Source organism: Pseudochaenichthys georgianus, chromosome 23 (assembly GCF_902827115.2).
Source record: "Pseudochaenichthys georgianus chromosome 23, fPseGeo1.2, whole genome shotgun sequence".
Taxonomy (NCBI): Eukaryota; Metazoa; Chordata; class Actinopteri; order Perciformes; family Channichthyidae; genus Pseudochaenichthys; species Pseudochaenichthys georgianus.
Window position 1 is genome coordinate 22486042 of NC_047525.1, and position 14053 is coordinate 22500094.

Here is a 14053-nt window from a genome sequence, read left to right on the forward strand (position 1 = left end):
AGGGTGTTGTTTTGTGTGACTGGGAAGCAGCCAACTCACCATATACATGAGTCACTTTACTGCTGCAAGCTGGAGTTTATAGGGAGGATTTATGTTACATCGGAAACCAAGGATTTCATGACCTCCTGAACAGAGAGGCTTTTTTCAGTCATTTCATACACTAATATGACTTTATACTTTATACATTAATGTGACTTGTGTTTTAGCCTGTTTTGGCAAGTCTAGCGCTGTACAATAGCTGCCCACTGCTCCTAGTACTAGACTCCTGGTACTAGGATGGGTTAAATGCCGAGGCCACATTTCACTGTGTGTGCTGTGTGCTCTGCATGTGTGACCATTAAAGAGGGTTTCATCTTTCCCAATTCTATTTTTCTATGTTGCCTGTGATGGCGTATGGTAGTCAATATAGAAGTGGTGCAAGAATAAGTCTAAGTATTTCGGTCATAACATCTAACGTAACCCACTCCTGAACGTCTGAAGCTTCTATGTAGGTTAAAAAAAGCAGTTGCAAACGAGTGTCTTAGTGAGAATACTAAACGTCATCGGTGTTTGTATAACAGAGATTTGAACAGAAGTCATTTGAAGGCACATGTTGCCACAGCACTAAAGTCCACGTCCCATCTTTGAGTAACACAGCCCTTAAATATTCCCATATTAACTCCAGCCACTTTGTGTAGCATTGAATTCCAGTGAAAATGAGTTGGAGCTTGAAATCTGCTGTGGTTCACCTCTAATGAAAGCTTTCAAACCAGAGTGAGGGAGACGTAGGGTATGGAGACGGAGGGATAAGAATATGTTTCCACTCGGGTTTTTCATACGCCCCCCCACCCCCGTTTGTTTTTCAATCCCATCTGAAAGAGAACCATGTTTGTTCCACTCATCCTCATTGACCTTACAGATTCGTTGTGGTTTTGACCAGTGACATTCAGATGATTTTGTCAGGTTCCTTGGTGGATTTATAATCCAATCAGGTTTTACGAGCTTAATTATTTTAGTTGATATTTTGCCACCATAATAATTAGCAATCATGCTGATGATGAAGCTATATTTAATGACATTACCATCAATTAAACACAAATTATAGGTACCCTATGGAGTTTTTGACCTTTACTGTTCATGTTGTACACGCTCACATGATCAGCCATGCACATGAATGAGCTTGTGGGCAGTAGAAATGGACGTAGAATTATACCAAAGTGACAACTAATGCAAAGCAGAAGAAGTGGGATGCAAGCTATCAAATATGGATGTCACATTTGAGATCATAAGCATATTAAAGAATCCCATTTGCAAATGATTTATGCTTTCAAGTTCATGGGAACTTGGAGGCAGCAGGGTCACGCTCCATATAGTCTGAGAGAGGTGGGTGGTCTTACGAAATATTGAATAATGAAAGTTAACTAAGAGAAGGCAATTTAATATCCATTTAGATGTTATTATAAGCGATTTTAAAAGGCTATACCGTGCCAAAGCTTGGCAAACTGCTAGCATTTCTGCAAGTGGAGGAGAATGCTGAATGTGTAGGGCAATTATATAATATACCTGTGATTAGATTTCACTCTGACAGCTAAACTAAGCTGAAGTGAGCTAATGAAAACATTGGAGCTGTAAGGCAGCGCAGTGAAAACAACAAAATGGAAATACTCAACGGGCCCCGGCTTACAATGTATGTGCGAATCAAAAGCACAAAACAACACTTATCTAATGTCATGTGTAACAGCTGCAGTATGTTGAGGAAAACCCACACATCGCATATCACTTTCATGGTGGGGCATGGTTTAGGGGGCAGGATGTGGAGAGTTATTATCGTGCAAAAGAATCTCAGGGAAAGAGGTGGATGAGTTCATCAGCCTGTGTGAAAAACAGAGAAACCCTATAGTGGTTCAGATAAAGAATCGATTCAAAAGCATTACTGTAGAGAAAAATAAACTAGGAAAATATGTTAAAAGCTTCCTCGAGCATTTGCACAACACAGATGCTGCATTGTGTGTTGTTTTGGCCCTGTGGCGGATTTCTTTCAATGAAAGGCATAAGCTCTCCATTTATACGTTCATTCAATTGGTCTTTTAATCCGGGTAGCCCACTTACTCTAAAACAGGAGTTCTCAAACTTTTTGTTTATGCGGACCACTATTTATTATCAAGGGTTTTCGCGGACCACCTCATATGCAAACCATATAAATAAGTACATATATAAACGTAGTGTTAAAACGCCGATATTTTTTTATAGTTAATTATTACGGTGGCCCTGAAGTGCAAAACGCCACAGCATTTCACATTGGACGGAAAGGGTATTCCTTTAGGGAGAACACTTCTTGTTTGTGATTGGACAGAGCCAGCCAGAGAAGCACTGCTGTGATTGGTTGTTTTTGCTGCCAGTCAAGAAATGACGCTTCGTGATTGGTCAACGCCCGACAGCGCAATATGTTCCAACACATCAGCCGTTAGCACACACTCAGAGCTCACAGCTCCTCATATCTGTTCAGAAACTGGACAAAAGTTAAACATGTACACACCACAAACTGTCTATGTCATGGCGAATACAGTCACTGCTTTATTTATGTCTGTATGACGTTGTTGTGAGTGTGGACGGAGCAGCTACAGCTTAGTTTAGCCTGATGGATCCGATTCCATTCTGAAAACACGCATTTTAAAAGCTTTTCGCCTGCCGCCTGTCTGCAGACTTGTCAAAGCGTTAATTCATGGTTTTTACTAACTGTTATCAGTATGTAGTTACTTCGGCATCACTTTGAAACGTGTATTACAATTAAATCACGGTCAAATATGTTCATTTTGTTGTAGTTGGTATCTCCCATAGGATTTACATGGAGATACGCCCCGCCCCCTCTCCAGGGCCTCTTGTTTGAATGACAGGAGTAAACACAGCTGACAGTCGCGGTGAAACTCGAGCGATTAGAGCGATGCGAATATTGGGTGGTCTACCATAGTATTTACATGGAGATAAGCCCCTTAAAAACCATGAATGAATAAAGCATGAATTCTGTGTTTACTCCTGTCATTCAAACAAGACGCTGGAGAGGGGGCGGATCCATCAGGAATCGGATCCATCAGGCTAAACTAACCTGTAGCTGCTCCGTCCACGCTCACAACAACGTCATACAGACATAAATAAAGCAGCGACTGTATTCACCATGACATAGACAGTCTGTGGTTTGTACATGTTTAACTTTTGTCCAGTTTCTGAACAGATATGAGGAGCTGTGAGCTCTGAGTGTGTGCTAACGGCTAACGGCTGATGTGTTAGGCCAATCACGAAGCGTAATTTCTTGACTGGCAGCAAAAACAACCAATCACAGCAGTGCTTCTCTGGCTGGCTCTGTCCAATCACAAACAAGAAGTGTTCTCCGTAAGGAATACCCTTTCCGTCCAATGTGAAATGCTGTGGTGTTTTCTGAATTGCTGCGGTGTTTTGTGAAATGCTGTGGTGTCTTGCACTTCAGGGCCACCGTAAATTATAGACAATCAAAAGTAAATTGAAGCCTATCTGATACTTTTGTGACCGGTGTCTGTCTGCGTTGTGTATGTTTCTCAAAGAGGACGGCGGACGGTATTTTAATTAGGTCATCCCAAACAATGCCACAAGTGCGCACACGCGCAGTGCACTCACAAAACGGACAGACAGGTCTACAAAAAACTACCGGTATGCTTTAGTTACTGTGCTGCAAAAAGCAGACGGCGCTGCGTTCAACACACACAGACTCAAAACCATGGACACTAGGGCTGAACGATATACCGTGTCATGGCGATAACCGCGATATGCGCATGCGCGATATTCACACCGCAGGGACGTGTTGTTTTATTCATTATTTTTTTAAATCAGTAAAGCCTTAAATATAAATATATAAGATGGCAGACATAATTGAATGCATTTTAACTGGACAATAACTGAATTAGTTTGTTTCACTCTTAGACCAGGGGTATCAAATGTATACAGACTGCTGCAATAAGTACATTAATTAACTGTCTCATCGATGTTTGTCTCTGTCATTGTAGACCACAAATACCTTGTTCCTTCCGTCTACTTGGGTCCGGATGCTTCTCGTTTTGCGCCGTCCTGTTCAAATTATTTTGAACAGGACGGGGGAGGGGTTACAAGGCTCGTGTCTTGTGGTGCATTCACTTGCACTCGGACATTAGAGATTTTCTCTCATAAATGTCCGATGAGCCCAACGACCACTACCCCACTGCCTGATATCATTAGAAAGCTAGGAATCTCCTCTTTCCGACAGTGTATACAGCTCAAAATGTGTCTTCGGGTCAATGCGACCGAAAATCCTTAATAATAAAAAGTGGATTTTATTTAGCTTTTTTCCACGGACCACCTGCAGTACCCTCGCGGACCACCAGTGGTCCGCGGACCACAGTTTGAGAACCACTCCTCTAAAACATGGACATAGGCAATCATTCAGTTCGGTGTTGACACGGGATGCTATTTGGGTGTCAACGAAAGAAGAAGAGATGAAAGGGAGAAGATGAGAGAGCAACCAAGAATGAAAGACCCCACATTGTACCCAAGTACCCAAAAAATGATCCGTGTGCAAAAAATCAGAAACTGTCATTCATCCCTCCAGCCTGTATTTGAAAACAACACTGACACAAAGTTGTATGGAGCTCTGAGCTACAGCTGAGTTACAGCTTTTATGCTAGAAGTCACATAGAGGTATTTTTACACAATGGGAACCAGATGTGAAAACTGGAAGAGCTGCTCCCTCCTTCCCCTGACTGACTATTCCCATCTTTTCTGAAGCATTCTAGTCATACTGACTCCTTGTTAAACTGAACTAACGAACAAGTTAAGTTGCTGGTGGTAATAACTGGTGGTCAACAGTTATTCACGACAACTCACTACAACGGCCAGAAACACTCACATAACATTGTTAAAATAAACCAATAAAACTTACATTTTAGGTACGTTTCCAGTGATAATGATTCTCGGCCAACTTTATAATCGTTGTGTTTTTTTATTTGCAGCACTTTTAGTGAAGTTGGTGAAGATGTGTTTTGGTACATTTGGGCTGTTGGCCACCATAAATAACTGCCCTATTGAACACAAGAAAACCCTAACCCTAACCCTAACCCTAAAGGCCCGGACACACCAAGCTGACACCAAAGAACTGACACAGACGGACCCCGACTGTCGCGTCGCGTCTCTGCGTCCTGGCCATGTGTCGCACTGGAACACACCGTAAAGACTTCAGCCGACGGCCAAGTTGCACGTACGAACTGCGCATGCGTGAGTGGCAATACCTCTCCTAACCAGCAGGCGGCGGTAGTGTGTATTCGTCATTCAAAAGAGGCAACAACCGGAAGACAGACTGCGTGATAACCGAGAGAAGAAGAACAGACTGCGTGATATAAACAAACAACAAATAGCGTGTGCGTTCCATTTTCACTCTACAGCGAGAAGCTCACGGGGCTTTCCCGAACCTGAGTCGAGAGCTGGAGTTAAAGGAAATCTCAGATGTGCGTTCTTAATAGTTTGTTTGGGTCCCTCACTTCCGTTTTGCTTCTCATGCACTGACTCGCTAGCTGAACAGCCAATCAGAGTGATTTATTTTGACGACAGCCTCTTACCGACTTGCCCACCGATTCGACTTGTTGAATTCGGCCGAAAAGGCGTCGGCACGGCTGAAACGGTACGACGGTGCAGGACACACCAATCTGAGTAGGGCATGTCGACGCTCATTGTCGGCCTGATGCCCATCGACGGCCAACATCGGCTTGGTGTGTCCGGGGCTTAAGTAAAGGAAATGTGAGGGGTACTGAACCCCATTCCTGACTGTCTAAACATTAACTCAAATGCTTCAAAATGCTACTTATCAAACCGCCAAACAATGCAAAACAGAAGGTAGGAGATGATAGCTTTTAACTTGAAAGGACAGGCTAAGACTATGAGACCTTCTCTCTCACACACCACGTGGCAAACACACACACATCTCGCTCACTGTTGCTGTAACCAAAACATCTGACAGAATCTAATTCTCGTTCCCAATTTCACTTGAAAAGCAAGCAAGACTCTCCACGACAGAGTGCTGAGCAAACCTAACAAATGTACCTTTTATCCAAGGTATTCCTCTGCCAGGGCAGTCTAGCTGTTATTGAAATGTTTGCCAGGAAACCTGTCACACATGGTAACCATCGAAAAAGACAAGCTACAGTTTACCACAAAGTGACACTGGTTGATCTCACATGGGTTTGGCTGCAAATGAAAAATGCAGGAAAAATAGAAGTGGGTCTTTGTGTGAGTTTACCTCACCTCATATTTAAGTTGTTTCAAAGGTCCCCTATTATACTGTTTTTCATTAATATATTAAGTCTCAGATATATACAGAACATGTCTCTGAAGTGTTTGGCTCCAAACATCGAACAGATCATTGCAGCATTACCCATAATCCCCTCTGTTTCAGCCATGTTTCCAAAGTGCTGATTCTCTGTCTGTTACTTTAGATGAAAATAAGGAGCCCCTCCCCACGCCCCTCTGAGAGACATTTGGTTAGAAAGAACTCAAAGGTGCTCTAGAGGAGATTCAGGTGATAAGGGGGGGGGGGGGGGGGGTTACCTTGGTTCCTGATTGGCTAATGGTTACACAAGCCAACACATCGTTATGACATCATAAAGTGGCCAAAATCTGATCAGCTCATTTTCAGACAGGTTTTTATAGAAATGGATCAGGACAAAAAGAGAGAGAATCTTTGTTCCTGAAACTTTCAGAATCTCTTTAGGGGACACATGTTGATATAATAGGTGACCCTTAATATGATTGCTTTCAACTAACCTAATACAGTTATGTGAATGTGTGATACAGTGACAGTCTCACCTTTGTTGCCGCAGTCCAGCAGAGGTTTGGGGAACATGTAGGTGTGGCACATGGACGTGGCCTCTGTCTTTTTGGTTGGCTTAGGCCTTAGTCCCGCCCCCTGTCTGCCGTCCTGGTTCCTGTCCACCTGGTTGTCTCCGGAGCACAACGTCTCCACCTTCAGCCCCTTCAGCTTCTTGCCCATCAGCGACAGGGGCTGCGCGCACTTGCCGTAGTTGCCCAGGTTGCGGTTGCTAGGCACCTGAATGTTCCTGACCAGGCTGTCCAATTGGCAGTTGCAGCTCCAGGGGTTGTCGTAGAGACGGAGGTAGGTGAGGCGGGGCAGAGGCAGCAGGACCTCCTCGGTGGCGGTCTTCAGACGGTTGTGCTGGAGGAGCAGGGTGGTGAGCGCTGAGAGGCCGGAGAACGCTCCGTCCTCCACCATCGAGATGTGGTTCTGCTGCAGGTCCAGGCTTTTCAGCTGGGAGAACTGGGAGAACATGTTGTCCCGCAAAACCTAAGGGGAGACGAGAATGATTGTGATTTACAATAGGTGCAATCAACTATGATGATACAAACTCAGAATAGCAAGGACCCTGCAACGACATTAGATTCAAATCACCCAAAACATGGACTGTTGCTAGCAGAGGTCGCGTTAACCGAATATTTTCCATCAATGACAGATTTGTTCTAACAATGACGGATTTGAACACAACTCGGAACAGCGCCCAAATGTCCACCAGCGGCCCACATTATATTACATCCTTAGTGGCCAGGTCGACTGAGGGCGATCTACTGTACTCTACTGTAGTCTGTAACTATTATTTAGTCATTCACACCCCTGTCCAGTTGGTGGCGAGTGTGTGTATATTAAGTAGCTATTGTCTATTCTTGATTTTGACCTCATTGATTACCTCGTTGTTTATCCGGCTTTAGCAATCGCAAAATGTCACGGCAGCTGATCGTCCGAAGCTTTTCTAATAAGCCCAGTAGTTGTGATGGTGTGGATAAACGAGGTGAAAAGAGGGATTGATGCGGTGGAGGATGAAGGACAAGCCAGTAAGACTAAAACTGATGACGTTCAGCCAGCGGCAGAGGGGCAAGCAAGTGGCAAGGAGTTCAAGCGGGAGTGCCGGGTTCAGTGGGAGCAAGAGTTGAAGTGGCCGAGGAGGGAAGATGGCAAAATGTTCTGCGACATCTGTAGAGAAGCTAAGATGAGTAACGGATTTGTCCCAGGGTGCACGACGATGCAGAAATCAGCGTTCATGCTACAGCAGGTCAATTGAGTTGTTCTTGTACATTTTTTGTTCATATTTTGATTGTAATTGTCTCGTTTAAAACGATGGCATTGTTCATATGTGCCTGTTTAGGCACAATGGTCGCGGTGTTTTTAGCGGCCTCAGCCCCCCTCTGCTGTGCTGTCAGTGCAGGATAAAATAAATCATTCATATTCGTGTTGACATGAAAAGTGACCACACGGTCGGTGTCTCTGTTCATCTTTTCTTTCTCCATGCCCTTAAAAGTTCTGTATGAATCATTAAAACATGAATGAATGAACATTTGCTGCTCAGTACTCAAACATAAATAGGTCTCATCTCATCATAAAAACATGAAAAACAAAATGACGGATAATAATGAATTATGACGGAAATTTTACGATCCTGTCCGTCAAAATGATGGACAACGAAAAAGTCTAACGCAACCACTGGTTGCTAGTGTATCAGCTTCAAGTAACCCAAAACATCGACTCCTGCTAGTGCATTAGCTTCTAATAAACCAAAACCTTTTCAGTGCTGCAAAGAGAAATGAGAATTAGATTGACCGATAAATTAGATACATTTGTTTTCAATCAATATATATGACATTCGGCTCCTTTGCTGCTCGATTTTCAAAATGTGTCTGCACTGGGCAGCTGTCTGCGACATTTCAAATGAGAATCATGAGAACGGTGACACTCAACCAAAAGTTGGTTGTCAAACACTGTCCAAGACATCGTTGTTCGCTAACTTTTTATAGGCAAAGGCCGGATTTATTCCGCAATTGAAAGTGTAGGGCGCCCCTAGGCCTATTGCAAAAGCATAAATACAATGCACCTAATTACAATGAGTTGGCTTTAACAATCAGATTGTTGTTTTGCAATAATGTTTTATAGTTCTTGGCAAAATCCAACAAAAAAGTTATAAAGACCTAGCTCGAAATACAATAACATCCATTGTTTTTTCATTTGTTCCTTCACTACTCTTTCATTCAACAACCAGCTCTTTGAAATCGACCATTAACCGTAATTGAGGGATTTTTGTAAGTGATTGGTCTACTCTCTGTTTATTACCTCGCAGGCAAAGCGGTTTGTTTTGTTCCTCTCAACACCTGTGACACATATCCTGTGTCATAAACAAACCACACACACACACACACACACACACACACACACACACACACACACACACTCACACAGCAGGAAAATATGTCTTTGATCTCTGCTCCAAATAAATGGTGTGCAGATGCTCATGCTAGCAACCAGCTAGGGTCGGCTTATTTACGAACTGGTTATATAAAACTGTACTAGACTTTCTCAGAACCTGCTAATTATTGTAAGTTGTGTCTCCCTGCTACAGTCAATGCACACATGTCATGCCTCTTTAAATGTCCATGAGGAAGTAGAAAGCGCACTATACCTGAATCTTATTTCTTGCCAGCAGCAGGTGGTGAATATCTGTAGGCCAGTGTTGCATCACGGCCGTCAGCTGCCTGTCCTGGCAGTCCAGGTACTTCTCTCCGGCCTCAATGTATTCCTTACACTCCTGAGTTTGACGTCTCATCACTCCGGCCCTGTCTCTGCCCCGCACCCGGCTCCTCGCGCCCCTCTCCACAGCCCCTGAGCGAGGGCCTCTCCGGGGCTCAGCTGACCGGAGGAGCAGCAAGAGGAGGAGGGTGATGAGGAGACGCATTATGGGAGAGGAGACGAGGTAATCGGGTCAACCTCGGAAGACTGTCGTCGGAAGATTGGTGTGACGGGACACGGGAGGCCCGTCACAGCTGTGTGCAGAGAGAAAAACAGAGGTGAGGTTTGGCCCCTTGGTCACTTCAATCCCTGCTGGTGACTTGTTTTGGGTTTCGGAGGATTTTTTCCTGGCACTGGCTAACTCTGTTTGACTAATTACACTGGAGCTAACGTAGACATACAAATTGTGTTATTAAAGTTTTTCGTTGTATTCGTCCTGTGTTCCAAATCTATGGAAGAACTTTCACTTAACCCAGTAAGACATGAACCAAAGTGACTTTCACCGTTGGTCATTTTTGTCACCCAAGTACTTCTGATGGCAGGCAATGCAAGACTGACAAACGACACAATAACAACGGCAGGTGTCAGAAATGAATACATATTTAACTTGGTTGAATGATAGATAACATTCGTGTTGAGGCTCTGGAGTGATTTGCCATAAAAGTAAGTCAGGAAGTTTGACCTGACGAACTCTTTATCGATTTTTGATAAATGTCCATAGTTTCCGTACTTCCTCTTTTGACCAAACCTTGCCCTAAAACTACAGATGAAAACCAAAGAAAAGTTCTGCCCACGTCATTTCTTAGAGATAGTAATATGTGTACACGTTTGCTCACGTCCGAGCTACTATAGCTAGCAAGCAATGATAATGGCAAAGTAGCTATGGGGTACAATGCAAACATTTTTTACCCCTTTCACCATTTTCACCAGTTTACAGTTCATTTTGAATCTACAAACGACCATATTGTACGTAATAACAATTGCAGAAAATGGAACAGAAAACAGTCTAATAGTAAATGATTTATCGATTGGTGAAAATAAAAAGCTGGACAGAGTGTTATATTGTGAGGGAAATATTTGAAAGGTTCAACGGTAAAGAAAAGGAATATAATTGTGTTTACAAATGTAATCAGACGTACAGGCAATTCTCATGGTGGCATGTTGAGACTTGCCGACATCTAAATGGTAACACTGCACATGTTGAAGGAATTAGCGGAGAGGTGGAGCGTGAGGAAACAGGATAGGGGGTTTGAAGGAAAAGAAAAAAGCGACATTTGTTACGTGTTAACATATTATGGGCTAGAGTGTGGTCGTTGTAAAGTTGCAGTTTTCTTTCATGGATATCCAATGAACTTCTTCAATCAGCTAATCAGACCCCAAGGTTTCGCTTTCCATCTTTTCCCTCAAGATTATTTTCAAGCCTCTTCTCTCTCTCTTCCTTGAACCCCTGCTGTCCTATCATCTGTACTGGCAAATGGTGGGAATATGGTAACTCTAAGACTTGAGTTATTGATACGTATGGATACAAGGGGTTAAATTGTGAGTCATGGGTCCCTTGTGCGATCAGGAGCAGAAAGTCAAGGTCCACATGCTTGCCAGAACACTGTACACACACACACACACACACACACACACACACACACACACACACACACACACACACACACACACACACACACACACACACACACACACACACACACACACACACACACACACACACACACACACACACACACACACATGCTGACTCAGTCCAACTGTACCAAACCGCAGCCTCCTCACAGTCTTCCAGACTCTCACACAGTGGAACAAGCCCGTCAATGCAGATGGTCTCGTTCCATTATGAATAACAGACTGGGCATGTTAGCGAGCGACAGACAGAGACAGCTGAGAATGTGCCAGGGGAGACCCTTTCCAGTCCATTGACAGTACAGTCCAACTTGCAATCGTCTCAAATGAAGCGAACATGAAAGTTTGATTCCCCTCCACTGCAGCCGTCCATGGAATAATACACTTCTAGTGAGCTGCTACCCCAAACCCATCGGGACCAGAATTCATTTGTTCATGTGTTCATGTGCATGGGTCCCATACATCAACACCAAGCACATGTTCTTGCATGATTGTGCGGCTGATGAGAGACAGGTGAGACTTGTGCCAGTCCAAACTCTGGACCAGACTGAGGTGGAAAGCATGGACATGGGTCTTGAACCCAGACACATCCTCTGAGTAAAAGCTTTCAGGTCAATTCATTTGGTTTGGTCCAAGTTGTTTATAAACAGTACTGTGATGTAACGAGTGCAGGTTAGTGGGTAAAGTGTGGCATGAATTGCATTACAATTCATAAACAATCTTAGACGATAAAACAAACAAGAACAACAACAAATAATATTTTTGGGGGTTTTGCTGTATCCGTTCGATATCTGGACTTTCTTTTCCAAAGTCATTGTTTTTCAGTGTGATTAGTAACTTTGAGTTCAGAGAAAACCTTTTAGGACTTAATTGTTAAACAAGAATTCAGTCTACGAACTAATAAAAAGTTAAATAATTAGGAAACAACATTCTATTTTGGTCAATGCTTCCGCCTGTTTTTCTCTCTGCACAGACTGTTAATATGTATTATTTTAGCAACGCCTGCTGGAACGTAATAGGTTAATATAAACTTGGACTCCAAACCAGGACGCTTTTCATACCAAACTGTTGTCCTGTTGCTAATAGATTCTGCATTGATATACAGTCATCTGTTGGAACAATTAATTTGTGTATAAACCATGTAACTGTGAGCAAGGACATGCAGGACTGCCTCTAAAGACATTGCATTGTTATGGTGTATGGATGGATGGCCAAGAAACAGCTGTTGACATTGACTTGTGACATCCTTCAGTTATGTAACATACCTACTTAACCCTAACCTAACCCTAGGAAAAGATTGTTGTTTGGGTTGGTTATGTAACATAGCTACTTAACTAACCCAATAACCCAAACAACCATCTTTTCCTAAACCTAATTGAGTAGTTTTGTTGCCTAAAAAAGGTTTTGCACTGCAGGGGTTTGTCCACAGAAGTCAATCAAACTTAAAATATTGAATTGTACATTTAATGGAACTGTTCACTTTTATTGCACATTATATGTTTATTTTGAGATCAATCAACTTGCCTTTTAAGTCACTGAACCCTCCCTAACCCTGTTGAACTATTGCTGGCACTGCTCACCAGGAAAAGTCTAGCCCTTCTTAGAAATATCTAACAACGGTCAGCCTGAAGGTCCAAGACACATTCCAGCTGGGAACAACCAACAAGTCCAATCCTATTCCTGTGGGTGACATCGTGCCCCTACCAGCTCGAAATTAGCCATTACTAGTATTATTACCCACCCCAGCTCCTTCTGGCAAGTCTTTGCCAACCCAAAGAAACCCGTCTCCGTGCCTGTAGACATTGACCAGAAAGCCCTCAGGGTTCCAGTTACTTCCCCCAGGGGAGTTGCTCTAAATGCTAGGCAGACTGTTGTTTTACTGCCACTGTCATCTGTACTGAACCAGCATGAAGTTTGGTCTGGGCATGACATATGGTAGCAATCTGTCTCTTATTTTAGAACATGGAAAAATAAGCATTTGGGAAGAATCAGAAAAAGATAGAAAGTGATTTGTCTGCTTTTTATGTGCATGTAAGTATATACGGTTAGCATTTGGCTAAAGCAATGCTGTATGTACGGCGTCAAAAAGTGGCTAGTTTTGTTATTTACAATGCACTCAAGTGCCTTACAAAGCTCCAGATAGCATCAGATATTTAACAAGTTCTCTAACGTAGTCAATCAGACTCTTATTTCACTATTTTACTATTTTTTATTTTTTATTTACTTGCACTATTTCTTCTGTGTTTCTGTTTTATTGCATTGCACTGTTGGAGGAGCTTGTGACCTAAGATTTTCATCGTCATAACTACACTGTAGCTATGTATGTATGACTAATAAAAGCCTTGAACCTTGATTAACATGTACAATTCTTTAGTTAACATTAGATATATTACATTGCATGTTACTTGGACGCTTTTATCCACAGCGACTTACATACTCAATACTGTGGGCAATCCCCACAGGAGCCATTTGGGGTGAAGTGTCTCAGGGACACAACGACATGCTGACTGCAGTGTGGTTTGAACCTGTGCTCCCCTGATCCGAACACCAACACACTAGCCTACTGCGCCACACGCCTACATATATATACATTTGACAAATGTTATGTTCTTATTGTTCAATGTTCTTAATCCCAGACAGAAAAAAGGAGTAACTTCAGTGAGTCCAAGTGGTCATCTCATCAATCTTAGTCTAGCCTTCAGCACTTTATGTAGTGCTGTATTTGGCTGACAGTTTTATCAGTCTGTTCACAGTTTAGCAGAGGTGGGAGTAAGTCCTACATGTGCAAGTCATGAGCAAGTCTCAAGTCTTGACCTACAAGTA

General features: G+C 43.0%; 1 protein-coding gene across 1 annotated transcript in view; it reads right to left on the reverse strand.

The window, feature by feature from the left end:
• Window positions 1-14053, reverse strand: part of lrrc17 (leucine rich repeat containing 17) — a 31672-nt gene that overhangs the window by 9959 nt on the left and 7660 nt on the right. The window contains exons 2-3 of the mRNA XM_034075096.2: window positions 9492-9852; window positions 6838-7333 (exon numbers count right to left, since the gene is read on the reverse strand). Of these exons, the coding sequence (XP_033930987.1) occupies window positions 6838-7333; window positions 9492-9764 (769 nt within the window). The 5' untranslated portion in view covers window positions 9765-9852. The remainder of the gene's footprint in view (window positions 1-6837; window positions 7334-9491; window positions 9853-14053) is intronic.